This window comes from Nesoenas mayeri (assembly GCF_963082525.1).
Source record: "Nesoenas mayeri genome assembly, chromosome: 2".
NCBI lineage: Eukaryota > Metazoa > Chordata > Aves > Columbiformes > Columbidae > Nesoenas > Nesoenas mayeri.
The window spans coordinates 20,525,214-20,542,302 of record NC_137543.1 but is presented as its reverse complement, the minus strand read 5'-3'; the positions used below and the strand labels follow the sequence as shown (position 1 = coordinate 20,542,302).

Sequence of the window (17,089 nt, the reverse complement as noted above, 5' to 3'; positions counted from 1 at the left end):
CCATTTATCTCTGCTATAGTAAGTCATGCATAGAGTGAAGTATGAAGTTCTAGCCAAGGAACAAAGGGGAACAGTTCATTCAGGAAGAGATTAGATCATCTCTTTGAGCAATTTTCCCTCTAAGCAGATCCTCAAAATTCCAGGCACAGCACCAAAGGCATCATGGTTTTGGGGGCTGCCCGTTACTCTGTTAACTTGCTGATGTGGCCTAGAAGGCCACAGGAATTTCCTGATGAGTTAAGACTGTAGAGGGTAAATATTTAACTATGACACAAATAAATATACTTAATACTTAAATGATGATGGCAGTGATCCTAAATCCTCATTTCAGCTACTTCTATCTACATATGAACTCCCAGTTTTCAAAGGCTGTAGCAGTTTTCATTGAGTCCTTTGGTGTTGGAGGAGATTTCAGAGAACCAGGTTGTGTATAAAGTATTTCTGTGAGATTTCAGAAATATCCAGTCATCCACTGTTTTTTTCATAGAAAATAATAGGTTTTTAGGAGAACTAGTGCTTTGATGGTGAACATTAGATAATTATCTGAAAATCCTTGCCTTCTTGAGACACAAATGCATGATTCAGAAGTGAAAAGAGAAAGGCATGTAAATGACCCTATTATTCACCCTCACCATTACCTACACTCTGAGCTGATGGAAGAGTTTTAAAAAAAAAGATCTATTTAATATAGTTCTTTTTCCTGAGTAAGACTTCTGAATGAGAACCAAAACTCCCAGAAGATAATTCTTACTAAAGCTATTCAAAGTTGAATGTGCAAAAGTGAAAAGCAGCACATTTAAATAGAGACATAGGTGGTTTAATACAAATTGAAAATTCATCCAATACAATGCATAAAAAAACACTTATAAAATCATCATTTAACAAAACTACTTTTTTTTTTTTGTCCTAAATCTCCACTGTTCAAGACCATATTTACAGATAAGAGCTTCAGAAAGAAAAATAAACTTTTACAAGCATAGGCTGACAACTTTAAAACATTCATAAATAATATTATCCAAAGAGCGGGCAAGTCTACCACAACCCTCAAGATAAATGTAAAAGCATCTCTAGAGATTGTACTACGGCTGCTCCTTTGATTTTTGTGGGTATTTAAAATGTGTTCTGTGGATTTGGAGTGTGTTAAAGGTCAAATATTAAAACACATCTCAAAATAGTAAATTTACACACTGAGAATCAGACCTTTTTCACCTACAGTCAGGAAGTAAAAACCCCATTTAGAAGGCTGGAGAGCCTTTGATAATGACTGAAAATTTGTTGTTACATTTAAAATAGTGGTCAGTAGTACTCAAATGACACCAGTGCTTTTCTCTTTGAAACCTCTGCAGGTTTAGGCTGGTGTGGAACACAGATAAGGAAGAGAAAAGCCTGGCCTGCTAAACAGTCCTATTCTTAAGACAGAAGTTTCATAACATAGTATCTTTCAAGAAAATTCTCTTGCACACAGAAAGCCCTTAAAAGGAGTTTAGATGTGAAAGAAGGCAGTATCAGTCTATAAATGGTATAACAGCCTGCAGCAGAAATAGTTTTTAGATTCAAAATTGATTAGCACCAATCTGATCATCTATGCTCTAGTGTGAATAGAGCTATGCTGTCAAAAACAGACAAATTACCTTCTAAGGTCATCTGCTCTTACTCCCAGTTTTCTCCCACAATTCTCTAGTCTTGTCTTAATTCCTGGCAGGAATGCTCAGAGTTCATCCTATCTCCAGGGTAATCTCTCAAGTCTATTTGCCTTCTTGGTACAGAAAGAGGAGAAATAATGCCAGGACCCAAATCCTTGGGCAGAACAGAGTCAGAAGGGAATTCTGCTTACTGGAACAAGCGGATTTTGGTTGTCTCTGTACATTCCTATTGCAGAAGGTACACCTGGTACATTATTTGCAACAAGACAACTACACAAAGCATGACAAATGGCAATAATTTACTCCAACAAATAAAAATTCCCAGGAGACCTGATGAAAAATTATAACTGTATAGTTATGTCAAGTCCTATTAAAGAAGCAGATGCCATGCACACAAAACATAATCAGGTTTGTCTTACAACATATGCACACGTAGGGACAGAAAAATATCTGTGATGGTACAATATTTTTTCCCAAATATATGAAAACTCTTGCTTCATATGCATTCTGGAAATTACAAAAGCAAAGGCACACATAATTTATCAGCAACAAAGTAATTTTCTATTACTTGCTCTAGTTATTATAAAATAAATGTAATTCTTATTTTGTTTGGTTGGTTTGCTTTAATTCTAAAAGTAAACCATTTTTAGAAATGTAGAATAGTACAACTTGAGCATCTTTCCAGTTGACCTTACACCAGTCCTCCTTTGCCTGTCTGTACCCATTTGTTTGTTCAATGTTGAGTGTAGCCCCACTGATACATCTTGTTTAGCCCACTTGATACATCCTTGGCTTGCATCAGTTTTAAACAGGGATAATTAAACTGGTGTAAGTCTCTGGGTAGATTTCTTATCCCAGTTTAAAAGTGAATTACACTGTTTAAGATTAACCTGATCCCTAACTAAGGTAATGAAAAGTGAAGCTTGATCTTTATGCAGGAACATTAATAAGAATGTAGTGCAAATGTGCAAGAATTTATGGCATTTCTAAGTTACCCCTCCAAGTGATTATTCACCACCATGGTGTTTCATAACACTTTCTAAAATATGCACATATGGTTACACAAGAATAACCCTGTGTTAAAGTGCAACTTGTTTCATAAGAAAAAGAACCCTTCCTATGAAATATGAAACTATTTCAATTTCCTTTTCCTGATCAAACTTCAACCCTTTAACAAGAGAGGAAATCCTTATGCTACTGGGAGGACTTTTACACCAGGGCTGTTTATTCAAGACACTTGAGCTGCTGGTGCTGAAGATGAGGTTCACAGCACAGCTAAAATGTGACAGTGATTCTAGAAGGCCAACTTTTGAAACTTCTTCCTTGTTTGCGTCTTATATCAAACACAGAGGAAATGACTGAACTATTCTGAACTGTAAATTGAGATGAATATAAGCAGGTTGTTAACTATCTTCATCATTCAGGGTATGCTTGCAATAAATCACATAAGTGAGAACAGTTTTGATAATGACAAGTTTATTCAAAATTGCTGGTAACAATAGCTCTAAAAAACTAGCCATTCCTCACTGGTCTTCCTGGGACTCTGTACAAGACTCAGCTACAATCCTATTAATCTTAGATGAATACAGGTTTGAGCAGCAGCTGCTCAACAGGTTTTAAGAACACTGCCAAGAATGAGGACCATTCTCACTGTTAGCAAGACATATATAATCGTTATACTCAACTGCAACCTGCAAAATATATTTTGGACTCATATCCATTGTATTTATCTGCTTATTTTTAGAAATTATTTTAGTTATTTGTTTTAAAACTAATTTCCTTTGAAAAGATTTTTTAATCTCACATGGTTTTCTGTAAAGATTGAAAGTATTAACATACATAAACTGTTAATAGCACAAGATACTTTCCACCAGAAAGACTCCTAAAGCAACATAAAAAACCTCAAGATATTAAGCCTACTAATAGACTTGTAAAATTCAGTAGTAGCACTATATCTGTGTTAGAAAAGGGAAACAGGAATACTTAAATTTTACAATTTCCTTATAGTCACAAGGGAAATCTATGCTACACCCATGGAGAGAAATAAAGCTTAAATCCATCCCACTTAACTGAGGCCTTGAAATTAGGAAATTAGCTGCTCAGGATTTCCATAGAGTCAATGAAGAGAGGCAGGGTCTTCCACAGGACAGTTGGGATGGCTGACTCTTCCCCTGGGCTTGCTACTGTCTCTTGACACAGCAATGAGTGATTCCCCACAGCAAAGAAAAACCTATCTTGAGTATGTCTGGTTTATGGCCAGAAGTTTGGGTGGGATGATGAAGGCCTAAAATACCCAGCTCTATACTTTTCCCACATGGGCTTTCTTTTCTTTTCCAAGGCACCCAGTACTGTGAAGCAGAGATTGCTTCCAAACCACAGAAGGGAATGGGAACTATGAGTTCTCAGCACCCTCAAAATGACACACCATTTGCTTGATATCCATTTCATTTAGAAAAGCTCTTAGTGCTCCAACTGAGATCTCCCACTGGGCATGTTGGTTGGTCACTTCTGATGACTAATAAATGCAATATTTTATTGTTACCAGAAAGTTCCTAATTACAGCTGTCATCACTGAAAATAAACACATTCAGGTTCTACTGCAAATTATGATAAAGCCTTCTGTCCAAGTATGGGAAATATTTTTTTAAAGTGATTCACTACCAAATGTGGCAACATGTGAGACTGCCCTTCAGTGTATTTCTCTGATTCTTCTGCTTCTTAAAAAGAAAAATGATTAAAATTGCCAAATGGGTTATCCCTCAATAATGTAAAGCTTTCAGACATTTCCACATTTGAAGTCTTGCCTCTTTCTTGTGGGTACCTCAGAATTTCCCAAGGACTTCAGCAATTTGATTAATAAACCTTTCAAACGTAGTCATATTATTGTCCAAGAGAATTTTTGGAGATAATAAGCAATTTTTTTTTTCACTCAAATGTGAATTTTCTTAGAACCAGTTTGTTTCCACAAACTTATTTTTGCTCTTTAAATTTAGCTTTTACATATACTCTCACCCATTGAGTAGTATATACTGTATGAGTAATCCCATCAGTTTGAATCCCACCATTTGTTTCACAGCTAGTTTGTGGGAACTGCATTTCAAATGTCACTAGGATGAGGATGTCCTTTGGATATGAGAATTCATTGACTCCAAAGCAAAAAGGAGCACCTAGAATAGTAAACAGCCTCTGGGTGTAGACAAGAAATCCAGATTCAAGCTGGATGCCAAACAAGAGGCTAGTGGTCAGTTCTGGATGAAGCTTTCTCATTGTTTTAGCCTTGGTCCACCTTGAAAAATGAGATTTACTGAAAAGCCATTCCTTTCACATCCCTATTAGCAATGCTCATGCAAGCAGAAAGGGAGATTCCAAATCTAATGACCTGTTTTAATTTGTGAAAATTAATACGAGATCATCATGGTTGCACTTAACATAAGGTCACATGTTACTTTACAAATTGGTCAGTAAGACAAAAATATAAATAAAATGGAATTTTTACTATGTCTTCTAATAGTTCAACTTGGGAAAATTGGTTTCTTAATGTGACAAAATTTTACACACACTATGGATATCTCAATTTTTATATTAATATAAATTTGCCTCATAGGATATTAAGACAGCTCTTTAGATCTGTCCTCTTCAGGGCAGGCTCTCTCACACTTTCACATAGCTTCACAGCAAGAGTGACATGTAAGGAATTTTCCTATCTTCAGCAAACCATATCAAATCCAAGGCAAAATCCAGCCACTCCACACACGTAAGCGTATAATCAATATTTAATTGCAGTGCTAGGCCCTGCTGGCAAAGACCATAGAGAGAGGTGGACTTTCACTGGAGCAGCACAGAGCACACAGCGACAGACACCAGTCTTTCAAAAAAACAGTTTCTGCTGTGCAATGGCTGGTTCCCCTCAAAACCTACATTCTTTACATCGGGGTGTCAGACTCATTTTCACCAGGGGACACATCAGCCTCGCAGTTGCCTTCAAAGGTACGAAAGTAATTTTAGGATCATATAGATGTAACTACTCCTACATTTACACAGTCAGGAAATCACATTCGGTCCTTTGAAGGCAACTGTAAGGTTGATGTGGCCTCAGATGAAAATGAGCCTGACACCCTTGCCTTACGTGTTTAAAACCCAGTTGAGCTTTGTGATGTTACTTCTGCAAAATAAGGAGGTTAACAGACAGCACAGACAATGCAAAAGACAAATAATTTATCAAAACTATGGTAAGAATAAACTTTAAATTTTACTACGGCTACAGATACGTCAGAAAAATTGTTCATAATTTCTTTCTTGACTGAATCAACCTCATCATTTTATACTTCTCTTACAGCTGGTGACAGCACAGGCACTTTGAAGGGTAAGGGAAGTGAGTTGAAGCTTCCCTCTTTGTATCATCAATATTTGCAGAGAAAAGGAAAATTTTAAAAATCTAAGTTTGGATAATGGCTGACCAGAAGGATTGTGGTTCACTTTCAATTCAAACTTGTACATCTCTGTTAACTTCTTATAGTATACTATTACTAAGCCTTCATGTTAAGCTTTTATGGTATTCTGCTTAGGTAATGATCAGGAAAAAAAAAAAAAAAGTGGATCATGTAAAACTAAATACTGTAATAAAAATTATTTCTACTATTTTGGACTGAGGAATATGTATATGAAACATTCATCTATATAGCTATCCTGAATGTATACTAAGTCTATCAATACTGTAAGTTCAGCAAGCTGACTAACGGAAAGTTCCTCAGCAAGACATGGTGATAACATTTCATGTAACTCCTCTTTGGCAATATTTAGACACTGCAGTGAAATACCAAACAGTATCACGTGTGCCAGTCAGTTACTGCAAGAAAGAAAATGTGATGAACTGTTTGTTTTGAACTATTAGTATAAACATATTGCAGAAATGAAACCCAAGCTTAAACAATGGGGAAAGTTATCCGGTATTAAAATAAACAGTTCTAGGAAAATCTCTAAAAATGTTTACCAAGTCATCTTCTTCTGAGTAGTTTCTGCTCAGAGGGTTTAGCCATGCCTCTGGTTTGCCAACCGATCCCAGTTATGGTGACTACAGTTAGGCAAATGTTAATGGAAAAGACCGGCACATAATTGCCTCTAATAGGCTCCCCAGGCAAAATCGTTTTTATTTACCATGAAGTTTAAGATCACCAAATAAGAACTTTCGGGGTTTAAGCATAGAAAAAAGGCCTTAAAATAAAAAAATATTAAAAAAACCCCCCACACAAAACCAACCAAGCAAACAAACAAAAATCCAAAAAACACTACAGAATTAAGCAAATAATGATTCTTACAAACTTTCTTACTAAATAGTCTTTCAATATTGCAGGCTAGCATTTCTGCTGAGAAAACAATTCATCCTGCCAAAAATTGCCCAAGAACAATTTTAATGAAAGTTATATATATTACCTGAAGTAATTTCCTTTATGTAAGTCAGAATATATTTCAATTTCTTAAACATTATTTCTTATTATAAGTATTCACTTCCAGTCATATACCTATAACTATTAATTATTCTTTGTTCACAGCAGGTGCATTGTAAAATGCTGTTTAGTGTAGCAAGTTATATCCAATATTAAAAATCTAGGGGGAAAAATAAGTGCAGGGTATAAAAATGAGAAACAAGATATCTACATAATATATTTATTACACTTAAGCATTATGCTTATTTTGAAAAGAAATGAGTTATGGTTGAGGCTCTTTGTAACAACAACAGCAACAATGCAAATTCAGTATTCAGAGATGCTATAGTGGAACTGCATTTGTTGAGAGGGAGCCGTACTCCACCACACAGAGAAACGGGTCCTTTCATTCCAGGGAAAACTGACACATAGGGATACGTGCACAATCCCAGTTTTATGTAAACCCCTGGGAGCAGAGTGTTGGGGGTTGGGAAGAAAAGGAGGCGGGGGATGGTTCTGCCCATAGCCGGTTTTACAATCACTGCACAAGAAAACAGTCCTCAAATATAAACTCCTTTCATTGGGCTTCCTACCTGTTTAATCACTTCCCTCTAAAGTGTGAGAGGACTAACCCTAACTCAGACATTCACACTCTGGAGACTCATATTTCTTCATGCTCAGTTCACAGTGAAACAGTGATCTTAGTTCAGTCTCTAGTGGACAAACACAGAATAAGTGAAGTCTTATAAGCATGATTCAGCAGGCAATTTGCTCAAGTAAAATCATGTGTGCATAAATACAGATAACAACTTTCCTCTTTTTAGTGATTGCCTCAGTCTCCCAAGGCATGGTAAAATAATTTCTTAAGAAATGCTTCCCTCTGCAAAAGACATCCCCTATTTCCAGCCTTATATTCCCCAAAGCAGACCAAGATATTAAAAAAATAAGGAAAGTAGTCTAAAAAAGTAATGCTTGGTTATATTTTGCTTTATAGTCACATGTTTACTGAACAGGGTCTTTTCTCTCTTGCTAGAGCCAGATATGCAAAGAGCACAATTAATTTACCAAGAGATCGGGAAATCCTCTCTAAAGATTTTAATAGGGTTTGAGGGATGGGGATGGCTGTATCTGCTTTTTAACATATTTCTGTCTTGTACACTGTTCGGATGCAATAAAATTTGTAAAAGAGACAGGTAACAGTAACTATGCTAATGTGAAGTTTTAGCCCACCTGGCAGCATCTTCACTAGTTTTTAATCGATGTTTATTCTTAGTGTGAACTTGTGTTAGCTAAATCATTTATCTCTCAAATGGGTACACACAGCAGTTTTCTTGTGCCATCTTACATGATTAGTTGCATCACTCAATTGCTCAATTTTCTAAGTTTTGCCAGGTCAAAATGCCAGTATGAGAATGGGAATATTGCAAATAACTATATACAAAGACTGTTTATTTCTTTTTACTGGTCAGCTGTCTCAAAGCATTTCATTACCAAGGCATAGACAAGATCCTGCAAGGTATGAAATTTTATGCGAGTAATTCTGTTAAGGTGAATGGGGCTGCTCATATGAGTGACATTATTCACATATTTAAGTCTTTCTAGGCCCAAACTCCAGGTCATACACAAAATACTGAGAAGTTCATTAGAACTACTGCACAATAATTACTTCTAAGTTACTGCAACACCTGCAAATCTACCCTTCCCTTTCTGTGAAAGAATGCACATATACACATGCAAATTAAAACACGCTGTTTCAGTTAAAAAGTTTTATTGTGATGTTTTAGGAGTGTGAATGCTTATATACTTTCTTCTTTCTTTTCAGCAATTCACTGGGTAGAATAGTATTACAGGATCTATTTATGGAGGAACAATTATATTCTTAACTCTATGCCTTTAAATGCTTGTTTGTTTGTTTGTTTGTTTAATGCTGTATTTTACTGACAGAGTAGCAGGTATCCCTCATGGCATCCGATCTGAAGCTGTGAACTATAAGTAGGGGTTACTGGAAAATTTAGTAATTTCTGTCATCAGAGTCTCTGGAGGATTTTTGAGTTCTCTGACTCACAAACATCCAGTCTCTTGAGATGAAGCTTTAAGAAGCTACATCTTTCAGTGAAGTAAAGAAAATTCTGCTCCCAAGTGCAATGTCACTAAAAAGGGTGCACTCTGGCTCTAACATTTCTCCCGTACACAGCCATGAACTAGATCAATTCTTATTACCTCAGTTCTCATCAAAACTAATGAAAACTTTGAACAGCATAAGCATCACCCAAAACATCCATTTATTGAGAAATGAAAGAAAGAAACACTTACTTTTTGCAGCCATTGAGTGTAATTTTCCATCACATGTTCCAGATGTTGTAGTTTCTGGGAAGAGAAATCCTGTTCCACGTGAGGAGCATCTCTCTGAAGAGCATTTGTGTTGTACTGGTCTGTCGTGCTTTCACGACAGTTCCCATCCTGTTCTGGCAGAATGAAAGTATAGGTGCACTGCCCATGCTGAATCCGGTTAAATCTTCTCCCACTGGCTTCTGGACCCCGACGCTGGTTATTACAGCCTGTATGAGCAAGAATCGCTGCCAGAAAAGCAAAGGAAAGGAAAACTGACATGTTATTATTACTTTCCCTTCTCACTTTAAGAAAAACTTTTTCTTCCTCTTTCTTTAAATTTGTTCTTAATTTCTCTTAAAGTCTTTGGAAAAAGGACTGGAGAAGTTCACTTTAGTAATTAAGCTTGGATAAACTGTTATTTTTTTTAATTTCACTGTGAGGATAGCTTCCTTAGTTAAAATTGGGAATATTTATTGCATAGTAGTTAAGATTTATTGTTTCCTCTCTGTTACAGTCCAGCATGTAGCCTGCTTCAGTCAGCTGCATATGCATATCCCAGTCTCTTTCCCCTACACTATCTGCTGCAGAACTGCTATTTTCTCTCAGACTTCAGTGAGTTTTATTAAGGTTGCACTTTCAAGCCAAGCTGGAAGCAAGCAGCCTTTCACAAGATGACTTGACAGGAATGTGTGTATGAGTGCGCCCCTGTGCTGAGGATGGCTGATGGCTCGGTACAGAGGGATCATCTTACAAACTGGCTGGATGCGTGACCTCAACCGTGCATGGCTTTCCAGCCCCTATTGCACACAACCGCTAAGGGCTTTTGACGAACTCACATAAGTTTAATAAGGAAGGCAGTCCACCTTAATACACTTCATATGTTCACACTGACCTATTAAAATGTAGATAAAGTGTAGAAGTTTGTTGTAATCCTTCTGTAAATATACAAAGCTCTGAAATTAAAAATACTTTCAGTTCTGTGCTGCTCAGTATCTATTAAAAAATTCTAAGTCAGGCGAATGACACTTCTGGGAAAAAAAGTTACTTTTAACTCCCACATGCTTTAGCTACTTTTCTAAGACAACTGCATTTCTTTAGCAGAGCGTTCAGAGTTTCAGAGATTTTTTTACAGCATATAATGAAATTAAGGCTGCCAAATAATAATGAGGAATAGCAGTTCAGAAGCATAATAATTTTCTATGTTTGGCTTCTAAAATAAGGTAATTAATTATAAAAAGTGAGATATGGTCGCTGAAATCTTCCAGATTGTCTTCTGTACTACTACTGTGTAGTTATCACATGCAAAACACTTCTACCAATTTGCAAGTCTGCATGGGCTATACAGACACCCCTCATCATATGTAGAAACTTGCCTGGGGGCAACTTCCTCAGAAAAAGTTTGAAAATATCCCATACTTAAAGTCTTTGGTATTTGCTACAGACAAATAAAAAATGCACAGATTAGAAACAGAATTAGAATATTCCTAAAATTCAGAGGAATTTTGGATCTGAGTCCTGCTCTATTATTTGCTGTTGTTACATAAATATCAGCCAACACCTATACAGACCACTTTGCATAATTTTTCCCATGAAAGTTAGTAGTCTTCTAAATAGCGATAGCGCCTCTCTAAAAAAAAACAATCTGCAAGGTTTTTACCCACAAGGAAGCCCACCTGCAATATACTGAGTGCAAGCACCTTCAGTGTTCATGTAATTGCCACCTGAATCACAACTACAATTTAATTCTAAAAGAACCACCTGGAATATTTACCCAGACATCTGACCTGCTCCTAGGGAAGCTATTCCTACTCAAAACTGGGGGTGAAGGCTTTTCAGCTTGCATTTGGAAAGAAACTAGTGTATTTGAATCAATAAGAAATATCCCCTACAATAAATGAGAAAGCCTTATCTTGCTTTAAAATGTCTATATGTCCAATAGAGAAACAAAAAAAAGGGAAAGAATACAAAGCAAAGAGCAAATCACCAATGCTACTATTGCTTTTAGCAATATCAGAATATCCTTCCACACCTGAACTGTCTGGGCCATATTCACACAGTTTTTTTCTTTTTCTGCCCCTGAAAACCCACTTCTTATAGCTTGCTTTCTGGCTTTCATATAGCAATTATCATACTTCACCAGCACAAGAACTAGTTCTGCTGTGGTTTATTACACTGTCTTTGCAATTATTGTGAAATGTAATTGCAAGATATCTGCTCACGTGAGGTCGTAGAGCTTCAGTCAGGAAGGAAACTGTAGGATCAGACACTGAGCTGGAGAGTTAGCATACAAACAGCTATTCCATACGAGGCAAAGCAAAAATACCAGAGCACAAACATCGTAACAGTACATGCTTTTTTAAAAAGAAAAAAAAAGAACATTAGGAAAGGGCCTCAGAGCAGCTAAAAGCGGGATAGTAAAGGTTGGTGTACCAAGGCTTCCTAGATTTTTAGTTTGTATTTTAAAATGCTGTTGTTTACAGAAATGCCTTGTTCACTTTCTGCAGAGTATTTAACAGACTTATTTTCATGCAAACATGGAAAAGTGAGATTGTAAACTTACACCTGATATTTTTCAGATGAGGAAAGTCTTCACAGAAGAGCAGGCTCACTTTTGTTGCTATTGCATGGCCCCTTCCCACTGGTTAAAGGTGACTTCTTCCCTTTGTGTCCTCCTCAACCTGAGGGGTAACAGCCATAAGGATCTTCAAGGGGCACACAGAGTTATCAGGCGTCTTTAGCATTTGTTCATTTCTTCCCAGCTTGTTTGCCGCCATAGTATCTTCCTCACAAAGCCAGATTCATCCCTCACCCCAGGCCCCAAACCAGTGGGTCACGGGTAGCACATACTGGTCAGGTGCCACCGTGGGGAGAAGTGGCAGAGCTGTGCAATAGCCAGGGCATCTCCTACTAGCACACTGTACTATAGTTTTCCTTACTAGAGAGAACCAAGGCCCCCACTCAATCGGTAACCACCTACTGCCACATCTGTGTTGTGGGAGGAATGCATCTTGTGTGCCCAACCATGTGAGGTCTCATGAAGAGGTGAGGAGGGGACAGCAGGAACCTGAGGGAAGCCCAGGAGCCATTTTGTCACTCCCAGTTTGCAGCCTTTCTAACCCAAGGGAAGACAGAGAAAGGGACTCATAAATTGTGCTGGGATGAACTTAAATCTTTGCAAGTATCCAAAGTGGTGGCTGAAATGGCAGCAGCTCTGTTGGCCACACTTGAACTCAGCAAGCTTCAGGGCTGCTCCTGCGATGCCAGACCTGAGCAAGCCACCAGAGTCCTTAGCTGGAAGCAAAGACACTCCCAATACTGCGACAAAGGGATCACCAAGGTCAGCTTGCTGTTCCCCTAAACACACAGCAAAGCTGTTTTCACAAGGACTTTGAACCATCCAGGCCAGGTTCAGTTGACCGTCTTCCCTGGTGCACTCGTGATTCCATGCATACACAGGCAGAAGGGCAACAACAAATACACAAAAAGCTTGTGTATTTGTGTAAGGAATGCCATTGTATCCAAGGAAAACAGGTTCAGAAACAAGTAGAGTTTTATTTTCTAAAATTCCCTATTCCTATTAAGGTATTTGCTTTTTTCCTTCCAAAAACAAACCGACAACCAATCAAACAATCAAAATATCCTGCCTCAAGAGTTTCAATGGTTTAGTGTCTTATACACAATTTGATAAATGTACAGTTTATTATCCTAGTGCCACATCATCTATGTGACCTGTCCCTGCTTTTTAGTCGACAATTTCAGTGAGGCTAGGAAAAAAATAGTTCTCAAAGTTCAGTCAAAGTCATTGTGGGTATTTCTGCAGGATCTTACATTATATACTACAGATTTAACCTAAATGATTTGTCCAGGATTGCACAGAAAACTGCCAGAAACTAGCCAGAAACTGAGTAGGGGTATGGATGTGTTTAAGACACTTTATTTTCCTAAGACCACTTCCTCCAACACAATGACTAGTTTCATATTCCCTGAACTCTTCCTTCTGTGTAACAGGGAAGGGATAGATCCAGAGTCTCTCTTCCCAGACCACGCAAGGTCTTATACACATTGTTTATTTAGTAGCTATACAAAATTCTGTAGTTCATTAGGTAATAAATCCTACAAGGCAAAATAAATGGGAATTCAATATCCATACAAAGTTTACATTCACATGGTATCAGTTCCCACAAATCTAGAATTAAAATAATTTAATAGCTTTTGTCACAGAATCATATGCATGCTCAGAGTTCAAATACAAATTCTAGGAAAACCAAATCTATTTCTGTTTCTTTACATTTCTGCTGCAATATGCGTTATTGCTGAAGATGAGATGCAATAAGGTTGCATCAGGTCGCACATTGTAACTGGAGTTACTCCAATTCAACTTCCTCAGTATATAAGTGAAGTCACTGCAGAATGGCCTCTATGCATAGATATAAGAAGTAGGCTTTTATCTCTAGGTAAACCAGTAGTATACAGTAGGACACAAAATGTTTATTCTTAATATGGCACATTCCAAAGAACTTCATTCTAAATATGTAAATTTGAATGAATAAAATGGCATGTGAAAACCCAAAAGTCTGACTGGTTATGTGCTAATGCTTCTCCAGTGACTTCAGTGGAGATGGTCCCAATGTCCCATGGTGCTGATACCAGAACAGGATGCAGGATGTTTGCCTGACCATACAGAATCCAGATGATATTGAGAGACCGTGCAATAACACTTTCTCCTACTACCTGTGTAATTTCTTTTCTCACTCTCCTGGGAACAAGCAACTACTCATCTCAGATAAATTACTCCTAAGGACTGAAGTTTGTATATTTATATATGCATATTTAAGGCATGATCCTGCATACTTCTTCTTACCAGTCCTTCAAAGGAATATGGTTGATTGGTGCTGAGTTATGCCACAGTTCACCCCAGATCTCCCAGCATTTGATTTCACACCTGGGAAGAAGTAAACAGCTGGGAAGACTAACAGAGTGGCAAAAAGCAGCAGCTCTTAAAAGAACATGGTGGTTTACCACAGAACTGTCTGAGCTACTGGTTATGCTGCACGACCTGTCTGAATTTTGTCTCACACAGAGGCTTCTCAGGGCAAACGCTTTATCAGACTCTTTGCAAACATGTTGGCAGTTAAGAGAGCTAGGTGTTTCCTGAAAACTATTGTCATGCTGTTAAGAACATGGGAAAATCAAGTTGTTCTTATATCCATGACAAATCTTTGAGCACACACATGTAGAGCAAAAGCATGTAAAGTAATTAATTCAGTTCAATTTGCTCTCTTTCCCTGGGGACGGGGGAAGTGCCCCCAACATCCTCTTTCTATCTGTCTAGGGTAAGTTTTGTCCTTATCTTTCCCACTTTCAGGATACTTGAGGCATTTTTGAAGACCAGCTTCCAACCTTATCAAACAGGAGTGATGCACAGTAACTGAACACAATGGGCATGACAATTATGTTCAAAAATAATAAAAAATAGATGCCCTATTCTAAAATGGCTGATGAGAGGACCAACAAGAGTGATCTTCCACTGTAAATGCTAGACAAAACCAAACAATTGCCTGTTATTAAAATAAAGATATTTCATAAGGATACAAGACTTTTTGCCCTATCACATGAATGTGCCTTCTATTGCAAATTATATTGGAAGTGAAATTTTGTGGAAATGATTTATCAGCAATGTCGCTTGGTTGAACAGTTTACTCATTCTATGGACTACCCCCAGGTCTTGTTCCTCACCAGGGAAAACTACAGGAGAGAAACAACAACGCACTGGTGCATTACCTTCAGTTTCTAAATTAATTTAACATGCAGCTCCAAGTACTGTGCAATATATGCATCTATTCTTGAAGTCACAAAAATTGATGCCATGATATTAATAGTATTATCTGCCTGGGAAAGAAAAAATTCCAGTCCCCCAGTCAAATGTAAATAAAAAGCATTATTCTGAATACTGGTAAAAGTCAAATATCTAGCAATGAAAAATCAATATTTCTTCAGATCTATGGATTAGCAACATAAGAGATCTCCTTTGGAGTCTCGAGGGTTAAGTGCTGCATATCTAAGCCTTCATAAGCCTATGAAGGTTAAGCCTTCATACCTAACAGAAAACAAAATCCTGGATCAGGTGCTTTATCACCTTGTTCATGAGGACCACTGGATACATAACAGAGACACAAAAGCCAACAAAATCCCTCATGTTATCTGTAGAAGAAATATGATACCTAGCCATCATTCCTGAGCACCATGCTCCAGTGAGCTTGATCTTTCTGTCCTCATCAGAAAGTCTTTTCTTTATAGGTCTCTCCATAGCTAAGACCTTTTCAACTCAGGTGCAACAGAGAAGGAAATGATGCCACCACCAAGGATGGTCAGAACATTTGGAGGTGAGTCCCAGGTTTAAATCCTTCTACTGCTTGATTTGGAGAAAGACGGGAATCAGACTTTTGTCTTTTTGAGCATATGTATTCATAGCAAGGCATGAATGAGTATTCCAATTTCTTCTGCTGGTTCAGACACATCAGCCAGATTCCCCATCAACCTGAATGACACTCTAAACAACCAACTGTTAAAGCCAATCTTGGCTGCTCTCTGATCCAATTAAAAATTAGATTGTAAAACATTCTCCATTTTCTTCACATAGAAAAGGACACCTATCTGGATCAGTTCTCAGTATTTATGTCCTTCAAGAACTCAAGTATCTGGCTAAAATATACGTAGCAAGAATATAGCATTTACAAGGTAGCACTGTCCTACTTTCTTAAAGGTAGAGACTTCATTCTAATTATGACTGATTTTCCTAACAAACTTAATTTTTTCATAGTATAGGCTTAGCTAAAATAATCCATAGGAAATAAACTTTATTGAATATAATGCTGTGATAGAAGCTAAGAACATCAACTTTTCCTCTTGAGCTTCTATGGTGCTCCAATCAACTTCTATATACCTTTTGAAAAATACCTGCAAATCAAAGATACTGGAAAAAAGGGCCTGGAAAAATTGTAATCTATACACCAACAGACAAAAAAGGAAAAAGCTACAGAGAATGCACTGAATCTCCTTTTTACAAGTTTTTTATAAAAAATTTGGCATTATTTCTTTTCCAGAACAATCATAACACATTTTCTGCTTTTAATCGAAATATGATGAAACGCATCCTTCAACTGCGCAAGCTAGTAGTTAATTATGTGGGTGGAATACCTAACTTTTGATGTAGCTTTAAACTGGGAAAACATGGGATTAAGGGCTTGAATTGCTGTTCTTGTTTGAGTTCACCTCCAAAGTCACAGCTTAATTGTTTTAGGTGTCTGGTTAAAAGGAGCATATAGTAAAGGAAATGATGTTTCTGAAATGTATTTCATTCCAAACGGGAATGAATGAGAGTCTCAAGACTGAGCAATCTCAGTATTGCAGCATTTTGAATTCTTATGTTTGCTATATTTTTCATGAATGAGTCCACTCAACTCCATGAGTACTCTCAATGTTCATCCAACTTAGCTTAACTTTTTGGCCATAGATTGAGTCTAGCAGGAGTAGGAGCAGCCAACAGCACTGATATTCTGCAGCAGAGGCAGCCCTGTCTTTCAGCATGCAGGAAAACTTTCCTGGTACTTGTTCTGGAGACAGTAAATAACAAGAAAGCAAGCAGAGAGAAGAACATGAATGATATAGCTATTTTTGACATTGACCAATAAC

General features: G+C 37.4%; 1 protein-coding gene across 1 annotated transcript in view; it reads right to left on the bottom strand.

The window, feature by feature from the left end:
* Window positions 1–9,676, bottom strand: part of ANGPT1 (angiopoietin 1) — a gene marked incomplete at both ends in the record, with an annotated part of 157,094 nt that extends 147,418 nt beyond the window's left edge. Inside the window, one exon of the mRNA XM_080338533.1 lies at window positions 9,380–9,676. Within this exon, the coding sequence (XP_080194659.1) occupies window positions 9,380–9,676 (297 nt within the window). The remainder of the gene's footprint in view (window positions 1–9,379) is intronic.
* Window positions 9,677–17,089: the final 7,413 nt, after the last annotated feature.